This window comes from Microtus oregoni, unplaced genomic scaffold, assembly GCF_018167655.1.
Source record: "Microtus oregoni isolate MIOR12 unplaced genomic scaffold, Mior012 000033F_ref0000390, whole genome shotgun sequence".
Taxonomy (NCBI): Eukaryota; Metazoa; Chordata; class Mammalia; order Rodentia; family Cricetidae; genus Microtus; species Microtus oregoni.
This window is the reverse complement of record NW_024543092.1, coordinates 4,669,258-4,691,272: the sequence shown is the minus strand read 5'-3', so window position 1 is coordinate 4,691,272 and position 22,015 is coordinate 4,669,258. Positions and strand designations below refer to the sequence as shown.

At 39.2% G+C, this 22,015-nt stretch overlaps 1 protein-coding gene across 5 annotated transcripts in view; it reads right to left on the bottom strand.

Moving 5' to 3' along the window:
• Positions 1-22,015, bottom strand: part of Utrn (utrophin) — a 519,634-nt gene that overhangs the window by 33,858 nt on the left and 463,761 nt on the right. For all 5 annotated transcript variants that reach the window (XM_041680416.1, XM_041680414.1, XM_041680415.1 and 2 more), the window contains 3 exons: positions 20,731-20,888; positions 17,699-17,865; positions 14,167-14,278 (listed from right to left, as the gene is read on the bottom strand). In XM_041680416.1, coding sequence (XP_041536350.1) covers positions 14,167-14,278; positions 17,699-17,865; positions 20,731-20,888 — 437 coding nt within the window. The remainder of the gene's footprint in view (positions 1-14,166; positions 14,279-17,698; positions 17,866-20,730; positions 20,889-22,015) is intronic.

The window sequence follows — 22,015 nt, the reverse complement described above, 5'->3', positions numbered from 1 at the left end:
CTGGATTAAAATGTAATGGTGATATACAGTGTTTCTATGTCATAAAGGACTTTGAAATAATTGGGGTTTTACTTTGTTGTTTGTTTTGTTGAGACAAGGTCTTGTTTTGTAGCCCTGAATATGCTACAACATGCTCTGTAGTCCAGGCTGGCTCCTGCCTCTTGAGTGCTGGGGCTAAGGCCATACGCCACCGTGTCTGGCAAGTTTAGTTTTTATAACCATGTACCAGTGAGATGCTTAAACCCCTCAAACGCCACTCTCTTATTCCATAAACTATCCTCTCGTCTAGCTTTCTACGATCAGCAATTCTAGTGTTCATATTCAATGCAGACACCAGCTTTAGTTCTGAAGATGCACTTATATATTCATATTATTAACAGAGAGCTGAATTAATACTTGGGTCTTATACCAGCTAGTCTCTTCCAAACCTATCACTGAATAGACTTCATTCCCATTCCTTACACAGAGACAGAGAAGTTTTCTAGAGAACACAAACAGAGCAATGGATATGTGTATGTACTGTGCTGTCTGCTCTTACACTGTGCCGTTTCTTTAAGGGCATGTGACCCAGCATCACACAGACTGGCTGACGAACGGAAACTCTGTATTTGATGGTACTCAACATTGAACTTAGTGCCTCATGCAGGTGAGAGAAGTCCTCTACTCCTGAGTTATATATACCTCAGTCCTCTTTTAAATTTCATTTTGAGACAAATTCTTACTAATCTTTCCAGACTGCCATTAAACTCACTCTATGGTCCAGAGAGGCCTTGAACTTGAAATCCTCTCTTATAGTCCAGGGTAGCTGGGGTTGTAGGTTTACATTATCAACCTAGGCATGGAACTTATAAAAATGCTATACTTTTAATACAAACAAGTTCTACTTTAACTCATACACGCGCGCGCACACACACATCTGTATACATTTATAGTTTTCTATTTTGTAAGTGATCTTTGTACATAAATACTTTGCTTCTATTAAACAATTAGAGAGTTTTTTTTATTCTACTCTGGGCTTGCAAAGCAGATAGAAGTATGCATGAGCTACAGAGATTTATAGTAAAAATAATCCATTCATTTCTCTTTTTATTAAAACAAATATCCCCAAGGGCAAGCCTCTTGTCATCATCAGTTTTACAAGGTCAAGTCTGTTTTTAGTAACTGAAAAATAAACTTTACAATGTGAAGTGTAATTGAGATAGTCTGTCCTACATATAGCAAAAGTGCAGTGGGACAAGCCTTTCAGGAGAAGACAAATAAATAAAAAAAAAATTCAAGGCCGGTGCTGAAGAGATAATTTAGTCAGAAGCCATATAACAATACAGACTGCTTGTAATATCAGCAAGAACTTGAGAGGTAAAAACCGGCAAACCCCTGGGGCTTGTGAACTTCAAGCAAATAAGAGACTCTAGTAGAGAATAAGGAGGATAACTCCTGAGACATGAACCCCATAGTTGACCTCTGCCCTCCACAGGCACACATGCATACATGTGCTAAGCACTGGCACGAATAACACACATTAGCATGTTCTCACATGTACCTACAAACACATGCTTACAGCAACTCAAGGCACCTCTGTGGGAAAAGGGGTTGGCATGAAATATAGTGGTGTGTGGGAGTTGAATCTGGACCAAGCAGAAAGGAGAAACAAGCAGAATAAAGATGAGGGAGAGAGGAGACTGCCAAGGAGGAGTGCCCAGAATGGAGAACAAAAGACTTCTCCATCAACTGCAAAGGGCACGCACACCTTTGGCAAGGCAGGGCTCCGAGACAGCTGAGCTCATAGGCGTGTGCCTCCTGGTGAAGATGGAAAAGGGAAGATGTTTGCTACAATAGAAATTCAGAAGGAAGACGGGTGGAAGAAGCATTTGGGATTCCATTGCTCCTGTGTCTGCCCTTACTGTGCGCAGTTAACATACACAGAAATGCTGAAACAAGAATGCACTCCAGTTTCGATATAGCCTGTCTCTGAGCTCGCCTATGGGAGGGCATTCATTTCTGTGTCCAGAGGTTTTGTAGCTAGCCTTGAGTTGGATGGGTGAGAGAAAGGCCAAGTAAACAAGACTCCAAGATACCCTCACCCCCACCTTCTGACAGTGCTCAGTGTATAACTCACTGGTTACGAGTACACTCCTACGTGAACAACCACACCAGTCTCTACATACATCATGGCTCCATCCCTCTTCACAGACACCCTATGCCCACTATCCATGCCCAAGCCCTGTCAAGTAATAACCTATCTTCTGCCTCTATGAGCTTGTTTCTTCTGGGTGTTTCACAAGACAGAGCATGTCTGCTGTGGTTTCTATGTTGGTCCAGCTATCTGTTCCGGGTTCCTCGTGTTTGAGGGAAAAGTGACAGACCACTGGAACAAGTCCAACCCCACATTACAAACCCTGCAATCAAATATACCAACTATATCTAGAACCTAGGAAACAAACATAAGTTTAATCAAGCAGTTAAAAAAAGACAGCACTTCTCTATTCTGCGCCCATCACAAAAAACTCAACAAACACTTGGTCACTTTCCAAAAAGTTGAGGCACGAAGCTGAACTGTTTCTAACAGTGCATGCCTCTTATAAAGCACATATTTCACAGAAACAGCGGGTTTTCAGTTCTTTAGTAATTTTTATACTGAGGGAAAATATGTGCTACTCAAAGTTATAATCCAAGGCTGTTAGTTCACTGGCTCACAAAACTAAAGGAGATTTGAAAAGTGATTCTTCCCAGAGCGACTGGGACTACACTCGGGATACCAGAATATAATTCTGCAGTTTGGAATAGAGCTACGGAAAGGAATTAAGCCTAATATTTTGCACTGAAGATGGTAAACATATTTGCATATGATTGGTCTAATAGCCACCTGAGAGCAGCATCTGTAGCTCTCAATTTTATAGTGCTAATGCAGTGCTTTGTCAGAAAGAAGCCCACCACCTAGAATAGCGGATGTCATAAAATGCAGCTCTCCCATCACGTTAGATCCAGAGCCTTGTTCTTTAAAAGCAGACAACTGTTGCTATTATCGTGGGAAGATGGGATAGAAAGGAACTTACTGGAAATTACTGTACAGTGAGTCAACCTGTTAAATGCCACATGAATTTCTTGGAACATTGGGTTTTCTTTTATTGAAAATAGATTCTTTTCTCACATAATACATCCTGATTACAGTTTCCCCTCCCTCTACTTCTCCCAGCACCTCCCCACCTCCTCTCCTTTCCATAGCCACCCCCTTTCTGCCTCTCAGTAGGTCAAGAGCAAAATAACAAAATAAAATATAATTAGATAAAACAAAAACTGCCACATTGAAGTTGGAGAGAACAAACGCCTCGGTGGTAGAATTCTGCCCAAAAGCACCCCATTGTGCTTGCTACAGACCATCTGATGTCTTGGGAGGACCTACAGTTGTGAAATACCTTTGCTTCCTTCTCATTCCCCCATGGGGTGACAATTTTGTAGGTTCTATGGCTAGTGGTGGCCTGTCACCAACCAGCTTTATTTGAAGTCTTTCTTGCTACAGGATTTTATTGCAAATATTGCCTGTGAGGATTTCTGTTTTACTAATTGCCCTGCTTCTTTTTACGTAACAAATGTGAAGAAATGACAAACACAAGGAGACTGAGATGGCCTGAAGCCATGGACCTCCATCTCCTCCAAGCCCCTCTAGACTGATTACCCGCAAGCTAAGAACTCACATATACAAGAGAGAGACACCCTCCACACTGATTTTTTTCTTCTTCTAAAGCCACACCATTATCCTGAAGTCAAGGAGCAGTAAGAAGATAAACTTACCTGAGCAATACTAATAGCTAGTTCTCTACTTGTTCTCCATCATCATAAATGAATAAAATATTGAAAAGCTTTGCCCAATTATAAAATCTACTGTAGAGCCAGAATCCTCGTGTAAGCTTCTACCAAAACCCTAAGGTGTATATATATATATATATATATATATATATATATATATATATATACACACACACACACACACACACACACACACACACACATATATATATACTATAGGAAACTAATATATAGTGTATTTTTATATTACAGTGTAATAATTACATAGTATATTTATATATATTAAGATTCATTTTATTTTTATTTTATATATGTGGATGTCTTGCATGCATGTATGCCTGTGCGCCACACGCATCACATATACAGTGTTGTACAGGCCAGAAGAGGCCATCAGATCCCCTAGAACTGGAGTTACAGGCAGTTGTTAGCAGTCACGTGAGTGCTGAGAATCAAACTCAGGTCCTATGAAAGAGCAGCCAGAGTTCTTAATCACTAAGCCATCTCTCCAGCCTCCATCAGAACGGTTTTAAAATTTCATCCAATTACTACTTAATTGGAGCAAATATAAGTCACTTCAGATAAAGTATACTTTGAAATTATCTTTGGCTTCAATTGTGTATCTATATATTAATTCACGCGCATGAATCCCTGTGTTCTTGCTCCATGTTTGAAACTCCTAGCTTAAATGCTGACCCCCAGCACACTCCTGAACTTCAGACACATTGATGAGTGACGGAAAGGCATTTCCTTCATATTAATGTGATGCACAAACAAAAAGCAAGGCCTAGGTGCAGAACGATCTAGAATTCAGAAATGCTCGCCCCTGTGCTATTTATTATGAAGTGACTCCTTGAGTAAATTGCTTTTCTACTTCAGCTGAAGAACCATTCACTACTAGTGCCAGAGATCCCCAAGGCACCACACAGAAATGGACTGTTTACGATGATGCCAAAAATACCCAAGGACAAAATACAACTGCTAATTTCAGACCAATTTAAACCAAATAACAAAGAGAACTGAAAATAAGTCAAACTACATTTATTTTTAATTTCTCAGTGATTTTCTTGGTCAGTTCATAGCTCAAACAACAATATTATCTATGTCCATAAGAAACACTTTCATTAGGTTTTTAACTATTAAATTCAAACACTAATAAGTTATACAGAGGGAAACACGGAAGTTTAAGGATGTAAATCAAGGTTATATAAAAATGCACGGTTGTTTGACACATGAATAAATAACGAAAGGTGGCCTCGTACACCGTGTGCAAACACTGGAGTCACTGACACAAGCACACTCATTAGCAAGCTTTACTCGTTGAAGACAGAGCTGAGGGTTGTATGTAAGCTTCTCAGTGGTCCATCTCATTATTCACAGGACTTGGGGACACTAGCTGGGAATTCTTCTTTTCTAATGATAAAACTAATCCTGGATTTTTACTCAGTTTTTGCTGATTTCAACAAGTTAAAGTTCTGACAAGTCGTAGTTTGAATTCTACGACTTGGTTGAAATCAGTAAGAGAATCTCAGAGCCTTTGGGTCTTCATGGAAAAACAGGAAAGTAAAAATTAAGTAACAGTGACAGATTCACCGAGGACAAGGACGGTAATAAGCTACCGGTGTAAAGTAGAGCTTGTTGCAGTCATAAGAGCTAATGGCATCATCTAAATGCACTGGACTTGCTGAGAAATCACGGTCGGGGAGATAAGAGCTTAGAAAAACCACTTTGGGATGCTGAAGTCGGAGAAACAGCAACAAGGCTGCAATTTTCACATATTGGCCAATATCCCAAAGCGCATCTGAAGAAGCAAGGCTGCCAACACAAACCATGCCAAGTCAACAAGGATGAGATCAGCACTTCAGCATTTCCATACAGTTGGCTTTCACAGCCCCCGCCCTACAACACACCAATGTTGGCAGGAGGGAGGAGACAAAGCAACCGGTGCCAGTTTGTCCCTTTTTATCCTTGTTCTTTACCTTTGCCAATACAATTTTAAAAGGCACAAATTTAGCTTTAATTTTAAGAGGATCTGTTGTTCCCAATATAGTAATTTGATTTTATCAGTTTATATAGATCTTGGATTATTTCTACATCTATAAACCCATGGCAATAAGAATACCATGTAGCCAAAAGGCCAAAACACAAATGAAAAGCCCCTCCCTACACTAAACAACCAGGCCACAGTGACTTGCCATGAAGAAAACCTTTGGAGACTGACTCCTAATAGATGACCACGGCTTCTACTCAAAGAAAGACAACTTATGCTGTAAAGTCTACAGTTTAATAAGGCAGTGAGATCAGCCCTGAATAAATGTCCTACGAGATCAATCAAGCAAAGTCTCCCCAGTTTATCGGTCCTCTATAAGAACTCATCTGCAGCCTCTAGACAATTCACTAAATTCTCTGTTTATGTCCTCGGTAAATTCTTTTTACCTGCCCATACCTCTTCTCTTCCACACTGTACTTAACATGACAAATATACCGAAATTTGTTTCGAAAAGAACATTCAGTTTTTACTATAGTACCCTTGACGTCTCTATCCTTATGTTCGGTTGATAACAGAAACCGATGGAGTTGCTGATATGATTGTGGAACACATTGCTATTATTGGACTTTTTATATAAGCAAACACATAACACACAATATAGGTATTTGGAAACCTTAGCTATGTTGTCAACTTTGAAAAAAAAAATCTTCATTTACTGTGCCGAGTGTTGAGCGGATATACAGAAATTAACATTGAAATTAATACTGGTCTGTAAATGTTTGCTGTTGTTCCTATTGGCGAGGAGCCACAGCTCTATTAAATATGGAAGGTCTTAGCCACACAGGTTTGACTAAAGGAAGTATTTTCTAAGTAATGGAAATACGACCACACACTTGCTTAAAAACTGTACTACCTATCTGTTTTAAGTGATACTAATTTAAAATCATTTTCCATAAAGACACTTCAACTTATTTTTCTTTTGTTTTTTAACAAAATCTCAGTGAAAATATCAGCATACACCAGTTCTGTTTAATGAACTTCAATTCAACGAGAAAATTTACAGTAACTCAATCCCAACACTTAGAAGCTAGAAATAGCCAATATCCCTGCCCATCCTGAAAGCAAAGATTTCCAAATATCTAGTTTCTTCATCTTGAACTAGCATGTCTCTCAAATGCCTTTCCATCCTAGCCAGCCCTTCATAGCCTGAAATCTGTATGGAGCAATACAGCACTATCTCAATGTTTTATTTTCCCTGATGTGGTGGGGCCGCTGTCCCTCAGTGCATGCACACATTCTCCTCTATCATTTTTGTACTCCTTCCCATACATGAATCCTGATGCTGAGGACATGCTATAAAAAGGGCAAGAAAAAAATGATGTTTGCATTCATTGCAATTTAGTACATGTTACCCCAAAGGCATTCGAAAAACCAGCAGAAGCAGGAAGGTTGTTCTCTGTTCTTGTCCCCAGGAGCAGCTCATGAAATCCCTCTTGGACAGGTAGGAATTACCAACATTATCCATTGCTAAGTGTTCAAAGGGTCCCATACATTTCCTGTATTGGAAGCCTAATTCCCAGTGCAAGATGATGAAGGACAGGATGTTAAGAGTTGACTAGGTAACGTGGGCTCTGGCATCATCAGATGCTATAGTAGAAGAGGGTTGTTACTGATCTGGGTATACCTGATAAAATGGGTGTGCATAGCTCTTTCTGCTTCCCCTCCCTTTCTCTTCTGTGTTATCTTGCCATGTCTTTCAGCATGGAATAACACAACACAATTATTATTACCAGATGCAGACTTCCAGCTTGGATTTCTCAGTCTCCAAACCTGTGTGACGAACAACCACCTGTGGTTTGTCAACCACTCATCTGGAGGTGTTCTGCTACAGCAGCAGTGGGTGACCAGGACATCTTTTGAAGACACGGGACCTGGAGCAGCATCTTTACAAGCAGGCTTTTTACTTCCCTAGTACCACAAGGCTATATCACAATCTCTTTGTTCATTTTGACTTCTCTAACTGTCTGCTCTTCATGAAACCCTTAGTGCTAAACTAAATAGGCTTCTCCATGTCCCTGGGTTTTCATTCCCTTATGAAGGCCTCAGAGTTCAGGAAATTAAAATAAAAATAAAATATATGCCCTGACAATGCTAAAGCATGCATGGACAGCCCGTATATAGCGGTTCTGTTGAACTTGTCCATATTGGGTTTCATGGTCTAAGTTGATGAGGACGACTGACCAGGTCTCAGGAAAACTTGTCATTAAATGAATCTATGTACATTTGCTATTCTTTCTTCAGCTGTGACCCTAAAAACAGAAAGAAAAGACATAATTTTCCTTCTCTTGCAATTTGCCTCTCTACCTCACTGTCTATAACCAATGTGCTCTTGAAGCCCTTTTTAAGATACAGTGCCACACAACTATAACCTGTCATTCTCTGGAGACACAGTGTTGATGCCCTAAATTCCACCTTGCTTCTTGAAGCCCTCTCCATCCCATTTTGGTTAAATATTGGGATGTGACTATACCTTAGGACCTGCCATAATGCAAAACATATTTCATTTTAAAAGCTATAACTTGAAGGGAAAAAAAATCTCTTATTGACTAGACTCTTTGGAGCCTTCCTCTTCCTTTCTTGATTTTGCTCCCCCCAAATTTTCATCTCTAGTTCCTTCACCAGCATTAGGTTTATTCAGCATGAGGAAAGCCTGTGACATCCACAGTACCATAACTACTTGTGTATGTCTTACTCCTTCAGCCTCCAACTATTATTGTGTAACTCGGAAGCTGCTGAGCAATGGCAGAGCCATGGATAACATCTTGGTCAATTAACCTCAGCGGTGGTCTGGTGGCAAGGTAGCAATCTTTACTCATCTTTGGTAACCCCAGACCGACCCGAGTAGAAATTCTAAACATTTTCCATTCTCCTTAGCATTGAATCCTATTCAGTGATCACTCATGGTGAGCAATTGCATGCACTCTTATAAATCATGTGCACGCCACCTCTCTGAAATGTAAAGACACCAGTAGTGGCGCCGTCTTGATGAAAAACAGTCGGAAGTTCATTAAAGGAGCTAAAAGATCAATACTAAGTGATCTACAAATCCCCCTTCTGGACACATATCCAAAGACATCAGCTTCTCAAAGAGGTGCTGTACTGGCACGTCCAATAATGTGGAGTCAATTTAAATACCCCATGATACATGAATAAAGAAAATATCAGAGAGAGAGAGAGAGAGAGAGAGAGAGAGAGAGAGAGAGAGAGAGAATTAGTCTCCATTGGTGACAACACGGATGAACCTGAGGTCATGATACTGAGTGAAACAACCCAGATATACAAAGAGAAATATTGTGCATATTTTACATAGGTCTTATTTATATACAGAATCTAAAGAAGAAATTAGAAGTCAAACTGAGAGTGGCAGAGAGTAGCCTGGTGATTGACAAATCTGGAGAGGAGCTTGGAAATGGAAATACATCTAAGCTGCCGGTTGTTACGTGAGTCAGCCCCAGAGCGTCATAGATGGTACTGAAGCTACAGATAACAGTGTGATGGCCCCCGGTAAGGTGGTTCTGCAGTTCCATCCCCTCCAAAGACCAAGGCTGAAGGGCTGCAGGTTCAAGGTCGACTTGGGCAACTTTGAAACTATCTCGAAATGAAAATGCCTATTAAAAGTTCTGGAACAAAGCACAGAGGTAAAGTGGCTGTCTAGTATGAGTGAGACCCTAGGGCTGGGCTGCCCATTATGAAAACAAAATCCAACCAAAATTAAAAATTCCATATAGATTAAATTCTAATGTGAATTTTAAAAAATACCTTTGCATTCTTTAATAACATGATTGTTTTTCTCACTCAAATTAAATTTTGTTTACTCACAGAAATGATGTTTTTGAAGAAGACTGTATGGTGGAATGTTCAATAAGGAGGTAAATGACTTGATTATTCAATGTGTTGGAAAGTTTTTCTAGAAGCAACAGTGTTGAAAGGGTGGATATCCTAAGAGCTACATTTTAGCAGCGAAGATTCCTGACAAGAAACATGTTGGGCTCCCTCCCTTTTTTTTCTCACATGTGCTGTCTTGCCCCTCCATCTCCTTCTATGAGATGATGTAAGCCAGCCCTGGCCCCATGAGGTGCTTCCAGCTTGCTTTCTCCCTAAACATTAGCCGAGTGAGAGCCTGCCCGTTACATACCACGTATCTGTGGTCTGCTACAACGACATGTAAGAGACTGAGTTTGCCTGCTGAGTGTCTCCTGAAGGTCCGTGTATTAAAGGCGGTCTCTGAAGTGTCCTTATTGGAAGTTGGTGGAAGCTTTAGAAGGTGAGGTCTGATGGGAGGCCAAGTCATTGGCAGAGTTCCCTTGAAGGGGACTGTGGGACACTGTCTTTAGTGGTGTGTTTACCACATGCTCCAACCATAATGTGCTGTCTTCACCAGAGGCCCAACACCTAGAGGAGGCTACAAGGGTTCCTCTACAAGTGTCAGTTGAGGTGTTTTTCTGGAAAGGTAGGGCACACATGAATAGAGAGAGAAAGGTGACAGACATTAATGTAATCCAAGTTGTGCTATCTCTTGAGCATTAGCTTTCATAGAGCTGAATGAAGAAATGATTACACATTTGGAATATACAATAGCAATTGGTAGTAAGAGCTGAAAATAATTTTCCGAGAAAAAAATTCCGCTCCATTTCCTCATGTAAATATTTGATTTTCACTATCATAAAATACCTTCATGAATCATGATAGCTAATTCATACACCATTAGTCTTCCTACAGCCAAACACAAACATTGTCATAAATAATAAGCTGATAGGTTGCTGAAACATTTGGGGAGTACTGAGGCCTCAAAATGGGGTTTACAAATTGTATTTTCCAGTAATAAAAACATCAAGAGAAGGGTAAAATGTGACCTTGTAGGAGAAACAGATGAGCCAGGGATCTGAATAGGCCATTTTCTTAGCCAGAAATGGAGATGGGTTGTGAGAACTGCAAGTACCAAGATGCTTATGGAAAGGTCACATCCATTTAACACGTGGAATCACTTATAATCACTTTACTGGGAAAAAATGAGCTTGTGTTTAAGCCCATTTTCTAAGACAGACATTAAGGGAATTTAGATATTGGGTGCAAGATGAATGGACCACTAAAAAAAGTATACGTAGAAAGAAGACCGCAGAATGAAAAAGTAAAAGATCTATAGAATGCAGGTGAACAAAAAGGAAAGCAGTTAAGTCGGGGCATACCACTCAATGAGGGAGTATGACTCCAAGACTCAGTTTACAAATACATCTAGGAACTTTATAAGAAGTTATAGGCTTAGTTCTGTGGTAGGTTGCTTGCCTACCATGCTCAGCGGTAGGTTGTTTGCCTAGGATGCACGGGGCTCTAGGTTTGATTCCCAGTACAAAGCAACACACGGTTATAGGCCAAGTGCAGAAACTAACCTAATATAGATGTGGATAGGATGGCTACGTAAGTTCAGGAAAGGGCAAATGATCTCCCAAAACTTGTCTTGGAGAAGGCACTCATCCAGGAAATTAAAGGGCAATTGGAATCCCAGAAATAGAAGAGTCACTTGGAAAGGACAACGTAACAGAAATAGTTTGGGATGACTCAGAGTGATGGTCCTCAATCTTCCTAATGCTGTGAGTTTTTAATACAGTTCCTCGTGTTGTGGTGACCCCCAACCAGGAATTTTTTTTTGTTACTACTTTATAATTGCAGTTTTACTGCTGTTATGAATTGCAATGTAAATATCTGTGTTTTCCGATGGTCTTAGGTGATCCCTGTGAAAAGGGTCATCCAACTCCCCAATGGGGTCGTGACCCACAGGCTGAGAATCACTGACTTAGAGTTCTGTTTCATTTTGTTTTATTCCACATTGGTAGTAGGAGCTAGGAGTTCATATCCTCAGTGATTATGAGAAGTCTTCTATTTTCCGGTGATTATTAAATGTGTATTGGTTTCAAATTGTTTGGGAATGCTAAAAACTATTAGAAATAACTGTGTGAATGGGAATAAAAACAGCAATTCTATATCAATACTCTAACCTCATCCACTTATTTCGATTTTTTTTGCTTTTAATATTAGAGCTTTATAATCGGCTCTCTGAATTTCTTTCTGCTATCATGTAAATATTAACATTATCTTTCTTCCCAATCCAAATCCCTTACAAGAATCTGAATGGTGTCTGTCCTGTTGTAACCTGACTCTGTTTTCATCCAGCCTTTTGCTGTGCCTTGAGAGAAGAAGAGATTCACTGGACAGAAGCCAGTGAGCGAGCAAATGAGCGAGCAAGCCCATGCTCAGAAGATTCCTCAACTTTATTCAATGGTCCTTCATTGTCATTTGAAAATTCTTGGTAATCTTTGAACAGAGGACCTCATCTTTTCCTTTGGGTAAGTCATCTATGGACTAAGTGAGTCTTGCTGTGCCTCGTTTGAGGGACATGCTCCACTTTGGCTATAAACCTCACTGTCAGCCTCATGGGCACTGTGCGAAGACACTGAGGATGGCTTCTTCCTTCTACGATGTCTGATGTTTCTCTACCCCTACTCTTTGCACAGCTGCTGAGTCTCTTCACCTTCATGTTCAGCTCCAAGGTCGGCTTCTCAAGCAGGACCTGGCTCGCCTTGTCTGAAATGGCTCCTCTCACCATTCTGTCGCCCTATCCTGGTTTTCAAAGTCACTCACTACATCCTCAGTCATCGCATTTCTTTGTTGCTTCCTTGCTCAGTATCACAGATGCCCGTCCCTTTGAGAAGACAAACCCCACCCACTTACCGCCCTCCTCCACCAAGGCAAGTGGATCTCTCTCTTTCTGTCCCTCTTCTGAGGAGGCAACTACTCCCTCTCTCTCCCCTCCCTCCCTTTCTTCCCACCTTCTCTCCTTCCCCTTCCCTTTCTCTTCTATAACCCACTAAATAATCCCTATACCCAAACTCTCTCTCTGCATGGCGTATCTGTCTCTCCCCAACTATGGTCTCCCACCAGCCAAGGGAACCAGCTCAGCCAAGGCCTCAGAGGCCTCAGGTGTGGCATCTGGTGACCCTCAAGAGCCTCGAGTGGCCCACTGCTGCCCCTTGTGGGACTGCTGTCTCATGGGATCGGCCTTCTCTACCACCATATCATTAAAAAAAAAGAATAATAATATGTACAGTTCCCTTTAAATAGATTTATGATCCGAAAAGTAACTTAATTGTCTGAAGAAAATACACGACTCTATAAGTAAACTTCGGCATGACTTTTGAAGGAACCTAAGGAATAACCCTGATAGAAAAGGAGTATGATCTCAGGACAGAGCAGCTCTAGGTCAAAGAAAGCACAATAGCTGTATCCAAAGCTACAGGGGCTATGGCAAGATGGACACATTAGCAACTGTGGCAATATCCTACTGTGGCAGAGACCTCTTTTGGAATAGGATGTGGGGATCAAGTACTTTGGCCGTGAGGATACTCATATCCATTGGCCTAGACCACCACTTCCAGTCATTTACTCAATGGAGATGCAATTTATATCACACATATAAAGTGCTGCCTTCTCAGCAATGCTTTTAAATGTTGCTAGCAACACTAGGAAACCGAAGACCTAAATTTCAAAAGTGATTAGCCCAATTACAGTAATTCATTCAATTAATATTCTGTGATGGGAAGCTATTGTCTAAGGTAAAATGGGGGACAGCTATTATCTACAAAGTCAAATGGAAAACTTGGGATAAAAAACATATTAGCAGGAAGCATGGTAGTTTATGTCTTGAATCTTGGATTTTTGAATCAGAAAGCAGACGTGGGTGGATCTTTTTATATACTGGAGCAAACCAGTCCAATATACATGGTGAGCTCTAGGCCAGCCAGAGCTGCATAGTGTTTTTAAAAAAATTAAGCCAAAGCAAATTTACATATAGATGCAGATTTTTATAAAATGTGAACATGTAAAGAGATTAGAAGGTAATTTGTTTAGAAAGTAAACCTATGAATGATATTTTTGATTTCTCTATTTTTTGTTTTGATAACGTGGAAGTTTCTTTTAGAAAACATGAAAACATCCCTTAAAAGTCTAAGAGAACCACAGCTGTTTTCAGCAAATAATTTCATTTTCAACACAGGCTAGTCAGTATCAGTTTTTTTAACTTGCTTAAAAAGAAGTTAAGTCTGAAACCAAAACACCTACTTATAAAGTCAATAAATTACAACTGGAGTAACGCAGAAATTTTCTTAACTAATTCAACACATGAAGAACACATACTTCAAAGGAAAGAAAACAACAAAAAATTACAACCAGACATTCTTTTAAAAGGTTTTAAAAAAAGTCAAGTAAAAATAAAATGGATAAAACGTCATCCTTGGTCAATTGGTTCAAAGCTCTGAACTCACCGGTATACAGTATTCCACCATTGGATAATGTAATTTGTGGCCCTTTGCTGTTCTTCCCGAGAAAAAGCAACTCTGGCAGACATCATAATTAAAATGCTTTAGGCTTCTATACCTGTGGTAAAGAAAAGAGTGGCCGTCACTTTTGTTACTTAATCTAAATTCAATAAAGAGCACCATTAGTTCAAATCAAAAGATCATTAACCATAAGTAGAAAATTTTGTAACTCAGCATCAATTTAGAAGTGACAATTCATTCTTTAATGATGGGGGATGAAGAAGAACATTTTTGGAATTTATTTATTTATTGAAAAGGGTCCCAGAAAGTGGAGGAAGTAGAAACTTGGCTTGTAAGCTATTTTATAATTTTTGATTAAAAATTCTTTCTTTATTCCCGAGAATGGCATGCAGGCATGCAATGACATATGAAAAACAAATGCAAGTGTGTCTTAAGAGTCTCAAACATGCTTGCAAATGTTTACACACGATGAGAAGGTCAAATATCAATGTCAGAACATTCTGCATGATATCTGAATGTGGACAGAAAATGACAGAGAATGTTATGAAAATGAGTTGGATAATTTTAATATACCAATTAGATTACAAGTAAGAAATGAATATTAAATTCCATAACAAAAGCATTCATTTTAACAATGAAATTTTTTAGGTTTTGTTTAAAATAGTCATTAGTTAAAAAAAAAAAAACAGTAGGAAATACCCTGTAGGTGGATGAAGAAAGCATTGGCTGCTCTTCCAGGTGAGGACCTGGGTTTGATTCCCAGCACCCACATGGCATGGCAGCTCACAACTGTTCTCTAACTCTAGATCCAGGACTTCTGACACTCTCGTACATACACACATGAAGGCAAAACACCAATGTATAAAAATAAAAATAAATTAAATAAATACCCTGTAACCAGGGACATGTTAAATAAAATCCTGATTATTACATAATCTTGAAAGAAATAATGTTTCAAGCTTCTCATAGGAAACAAACCAAAAACACTGTACATTGATGTCTGTTTGCAGAACCAACACTCTTAGTTTTCCACTTCTAAGGGGTCCAAATGGAAAACATCCCCCAAATTTTCCAGTCAGGTAAGATGGCTGGTGGAACTACAAGATATACATTATAGCTGGATTTATAGGGGGAAACATACACGCTAAAACTAGAAGAGTCAGAATGTAATAATAATGTAAAGGTTATGCCAGGCTGGTATTATAAACTATTAAGTGATGAAGGGCTTTTTAAAAGGACATGAAAAACCATTTGCAAGTTATCTGGAGACAATCTACTTCCACCAGCTGTGTTATGTTCTGGTTTGACATATCCCTTACACTAACATCTTTCTACCTATTGGCATAGTTTGACAAATATGATTGACATCGCCTTCGCTTAGCGGAATCTTGTTTCATGCTGATAGCTCTTCCTTTTTCTTCATCAGTGAGACACTCTTACACTGTCAGCACATTTTAGCAATGTGCTCTGCTAAAAATACTATTTCTCAGTCTTGCTTGCTGATGGTGGTAAGCAGGGCAATCTAGGATGAGGTCTTGGGCCAGGGTTCCCATTGGGATATTAAGGGACTGACACAATGGGGAAGAAGAACATTCATTTTCTCTCCTTGCTAAAGATGGAAGTGACATCCAGGAGAACCAATTTGCTGGTATGAGGTCACTGTGAAAATGCAAGTCATAAGGTGGAAATAAGAGGGATTATACAGGCAGAACTGAGGATCAAGATAGGCTACACCAGCCTTGGGTTGTCTGTCTTTGTACTATGTTTACATGAAAGGAAATGAGGTCTTTTTTTTTTTTTATTTATGTGGCTGTTGAGTAGCTGCGTGCAATTTTAGCTGAAATCATTCTCAGCTTGGTAAACACCCTATAGATCTAAAATTTCATTAAAATTCAATTTGGGGGGTTGGAGAGATAGCTCAGCAGTAAAGAACATTGATTGCCCTTCTAGAGGACATGGATTCGATTCCCAGCACCCATTTAGTGGCTAACAACCATCTGTAACTCCTGCTCTGGGGAGACAACACCCTCTTCAGGCCTCATGAAATGCCCATGGTACACATACGTGCAGGAAATAAAATGCACATAATATAAATAAATTGAGAAAAAGTTCAATTCAATTTGAAAGTAATTAGTAGAAAATTCTAGCAGTTTCACAAAAGTTCAATAAACAGGAACTGCAGAGATGGCTCAGTAGGTAAGAGTGCTGGCTGCTCTTCCAAAGATTCTAAATTTGGTCCCCAGCACTCATGATGGATGGCTTATAACCAACTGTAACTCCAGTGCCAGAGGATCTGACACCCTCTTCTGGCCTCCATGGCCACACCCACAAATGTGCACATACATATATACACATAAACAAAAATAAATCTTACACTTGCTCACACATGCACACTTCTCCTGTCTCCACTTCACAGAAATGTTCAATGTTACTTGTATTCTTAGTGTATTACTGCGTCAGGCTGACCATAACTGATAATGTTATGAGCAATAATAAAAAAAAACTTGGTGTTTTTTGTGTAAAGCATATACTACTCTAGACACTCACGTAGTAATTATTTCTAAGAGAATTCACAAATCCCAGGAAGAGAATGTAGTATAATCTAGGAGGTCTAATGCATACTTACCCCAAGAGGAGGTGGAAGAACTAGGATGCACAAACATTCAACCTTATGACAAACATGGTACACAGGCCCTTCATGGTCTCTTCTAGGTCATAAGCCAATGACCTTGACTCAATAAGAACACTACAAGATGGACTTGGCCATGCCAAGCATGAGCATCTTAAGAACCCAAATAAAAAAGCTGGACCTAGTAGCATGCACCTGTCATCAGAATACTGGGGACATGGAGATGGGAAGATGCCTGGAACTTGTTGTTCAGATGAGCTTAATTCCAGGTTCAGTGAGAGCTCTATATAAAAAACAAATTGGAGAGTGACAGAGGAAGATGAAGATACTTGACATAGATCTCTGGTCTCCATGTACATGCACAGACATCCTGGAGCATGTATGTACATGCACACACAAAGGAAAATGTGGGGGATGGAGAGAGAGAGAGAGAATATACTTCATCAGCACTAATAATGGGCAGGTATTAAGCAGGATTGATCACAACAAATTTAGCAGAGGTGACATGGAGTTATCAATTCATATTTTACACGCCACTCCCATCTTATTAAGTTTGATCCCAACCAACATAGAACAACCAAGAAATTTGACCAAGACTATATGTATATAATCCTACATGAATATCCCCTATGGCCTCAGTAAAAAGACATTCATAAAAAATTCTTGATTCTGGACCAAAGCATTATTAATAACTATAAGAACAAAAATAAGTTTGCATATAGATGATGAGAACGAATATCACTGGAGAAGGACGGACAATACTGAGTATCACATGTACTCAAGAGGAAAACCACCAAACAGGAAATGGAGAGGGATGAGAAGTATACCACAAGACCACACAAGGAGAACAGAAACCATGGAGTTGGGGTTTCTCTTATCGCATCTCACCTGAACCCAACAATTGGACACTCTTTGCAGATGTTGCACTTGGCCTGATGCTTTGCAGTCTCCGCAGCTGCCACGCGATGCAGAACCGGCAACCATACCATGGACTGAGGTTCTAAATGCATCCAGTCTATAAACTCCTTCACACTGATCTCTGGCTTGTTGTTATTCTGGGGAAGAGACAGAAAGTGAAGAACAGCTTTTCAGGGAAGCTGCAGCAAGTGCTGCTGCTGCAAATCTGCACAAGAGAAAAGTCATGTAACTCTACTTCAGTGACGTCACAAATAGGCTCTTCAAGGTAAGAAAGTTTTAGAAACTAAAATCAGAAAAATGCAGAGAGCAAAAGGAGTTATTGTCACATAAAAGAGGGAGGGGAACCATTTCTTAATGCTCACATTTTATTTTTTTATTTGTGTGTTTTTAATGTGCATACCCACAGGTACACTTTCATGTATGTTCACATGCAGGTATAGGTCAGTGGTCAGTCTCAGGTGCCATTCCCCAACTACTGTCCACCTTGCTTTTGAGACAGGCTCTCTCATTAGCCTGAAGTTCATGGGTAGGTTAGAATATCTGGTCATTGTGTACCAAGGATGTTCCTGTCTCTCCCTCCTTGATGCTGGGATTATAAGCATGTGCCCTATGCTACGGCACCAGACTTAAGTGGGTTATGGGGATACAATCTCAGGTCCTCATGCTTATACAGCCAGCACTTTACAATTGAGCAATGTAAATAGCCTTTCAATGCTAAAACTAAAGAAAAGGAAGCAAACAAACAATAACAACAATAACAAAAATAGACAATTCCAGGTAATCTTCCACATACATCCTTTAATTCTATAAAACTCACTTATCTAAGACAGTAAACACATGAAGGTGAGGACTCACCGATAACCAAACAAGTGGAAGGCATTTACAAATGCTGAGTAAAGGAAGTTGTTGCTGTGTCATGTCCCTGTTCTCTCAAACCATCACATTAGAGGCTAGCTGGTACACATACACTTCATAGGCTCTCCAAGGTTATCAAGATATATCTCAAGCCTTACTCAAGTCCTAACATTTGTACCTAAGAGCAGGGGTAAATTTCACCAAGTGCCTCTTCCTACTGTGGTTGAGGTCATTCTGTGCACTGACATATATGCATATAAATCATATATAAAAAAACATGTAGTATTTTTTCTTTCTAAAATAAGAAAGAGATCCATTATAAAATGTAATAACCCATGACATTGATTCTCCTCAAAGATACAATGTGAGCATTTTTTTCTCAGCAGCTATAAATCATTGGCTAGGCTTTGGAAAAATATCTGTAGGCTTCTAACTTTATGCATATGGATGATATCAGTAGCATTTATAAATGTGCTTATGCACAGTAAGCATTTAAAAAAGAAACTGCAGCTCTTGCCCAGGTAAAAATTAGCAACTCAGATCATGGAAAACTTAGTACATGACTCTTTGTGCATGTGTGTGTACTTTTTTGGGAAAGATGGCTGTTTTTGTAATTCATATTAAAAGATTTTCCCAACAGAGAATATTGAGACATTTTTATTCATTCAATAAGCAAACATGTATTAAAGTCAATATAATGTTCAATGTATTATGAAGGGAAACCATCAGATGTTTATGTTCTTCTGATGTATATGGGGCAAGCTGCTCTTCCACCAATGCTGAGGGATAATTGCTCTGGTATACTGTAAAGATTTGTCATGTGTATTGGTCTAATAAAATGCTGGTTGGCCAGTATCTAGACAGGAAGAATAGTTGAGGCAACAAGAAGAAGAAAGGCAGAGACTCAGTTACCAGCCAGACTTCTGGGAAGAGGAAAGGCAGAGAGTTAGTCACTAGCCAGATGCAAAAGAAGCAAGATGAGAATGTCTTACTGAGAAGGAGTACCAAGCCATGTGGCTAAATATAGACAAAAAAATATGGGTTAATTTAAGATGTAAGAGCTAGTTAATAATAAGCCTGAGCTACCAGGCCAAACAGATAATTAATATAAGCTTCTGTGTGTTTCTTTGGAGCTAAACATCTGTAGGACTGGGTGGTATGGAAACATATATACAAATGGTGCCCAATGTGGGGCTCAAACCAAAGACCTTGAGATTAAGAGTCTCATGCTCTACTGACTAAGCTAGTGGATATGATAGGAAAAAAGGGTAGAATCTACTTTGAAAGAAAAAACGGAATGATATAGCTATGATAAGATACATAGGTAGACTATTGAATCTACTTTTAAAAAGCAACTACTAGTTTTAAATGTTTTACACTGGATGTTTTTATTATTTTAGACAAAAGGGGAAATATAGTAATATTTTATTTATGTTTTATAAATAAAACTCAGTCTCTAGAACTGAGGAATTCATTTCTGTTGTTCATAGGTCATCCAGCTTGTATATAGCAGTCTAAGACTAGATATAAGGTATGTGATAGGCCCAGTTTTTGTCTTCATGAAGCTTAGGTTGTGCAAGGAAGAGGCAATGCTAAACAACTAATTACACAACTCAATATGATGTCACACTGGAGTGAGCAGAGAGAGGGAGAGGACATGAAAGTAGGGAGAACACCTTCATCTGATAGGGTTTGAGGGCTACATTCCGAAAACTCAAGAGCTAAGTCAACATTTCAAAAGAGAACAGGACACATGGGAAAGGAGAGCGTGTCTACAGAAGAAGAGAGTATTCCAGAAAGAAGAAACATTCAGACACAGAAGGGTGTGGAAGCAGGAGCCAAGGAATGCAATGGGTGTGATGGAAAGCTGAGAACAAGGGGATGAGTGACAATAAATGAGGACAGAGCCGGGGGCATTGGAATTCAGACATCACACTTCAGTTTACACTTCCTGAAAAAGACACAGATCTATGCAAGCTTTACTCTTTGAATCAATCATGCCTTAAGAAAGAAAATAGCAGCTAAAAAGGACTGGTACCCCAAACTTCCACTATTTGATTCTAGCACAATGAACTGATTTGCTTCTTGGAAACATCTTTAAGTCCCTTTCTCAAAACATCCCACACACCCTTGATGCTCATGCTTACCTGCTGGAAGCAGCTTCGAACACTGGGCTCAATGTTACTGCCCCCAAAGGCTGCTACTTCCCCCAGCTGCCGAGGGATCTGGATGGCATCATGAAGAAGCAAGCCAAGCTGCCGCTGGTCACACATCTCTGTTGGCCCTGCCACCTCCTTAAAGAGACCTACAAAGAGGGAGAACAAGACATTACTGTCTACCTATTCAAAGTGTGGCCTTATTTAAAGCATATCTTCGATGATATGGATTGAACTATGTGAACTTGAAAACAAAAAAAAAATGTGAGGGACATTATTCAGATCAGATTATTGATAAGTTTGAAATCTCTTAATCTGCTATCTGCAATCAGAACTATAAGTGTCATATGTCTATGAATAAGCTGATTATCATTTGTCAATACACGTACTCAGAAGTATTGTTTTAAACACTACAAGTAAATATACATTGGTTAGTTTTATGGTCTCTGTAAGATATTCCTTAGGGAAGAGGATGAAGAAAAACAAAGCTTCCCTCATGATATGTTAAAGGACATAGTTTATAAAGTATACCTTTACATTTATCAATTGATTTACCAACTTTTGTGTTCACTCAGAAATTCAATATTCTATGAATATGTTTCATCTTCTTTTCAGTATATCTATGATCATATCTACTTCATATTGTAAATATAAAATTGTGAGGAGCTTTAGCTTTTCATTTTAGAAATTTATTAGCTACATAAATTATTTTTTTGTCCATGTAATGAAACAATTTTTCAATATTAAAAATTAAAAATGTTTGTATCTTTTGTCTTCTTTATGCTTAAACAAAACAAACACTAGTTTCTTTCCTAAGTTTCTTAAATCAGCAATATAGACCCCCTTCCCAGGATATTTATCCTAGATCCACTATTGGTAACATTTTGAGGATCACAATTATTACAAGATTCCCACTCAAGAAACTAATGTAGTAAAGGAATTTACTTTTTCAACAGGGAAACACAGCTAATTAAAAACAATCCCCTCTGTCACAGAAATTGACACCTTTGAGAGGCATTTCCAAGTCTAATGTCTCAAAAGACATGCTATCTAAATGCTCTTCATATGGTGCTAAGAATAGAAGAAAGAGGGATAAATACTTAGGAGGGTCTACAAAACTATTTTCAAACAATACTCGATAAATTAGCAGGAGATAAAATGTCATTCTCCTCTTGTCAAAGGGGAAGGAGGCCAGCTTTAACAGCGTCAACAGTGAAGTTCCAAACTGAAGCATACTGAGTGATATTGACAGAGTAATTATCATGACATATAGCTT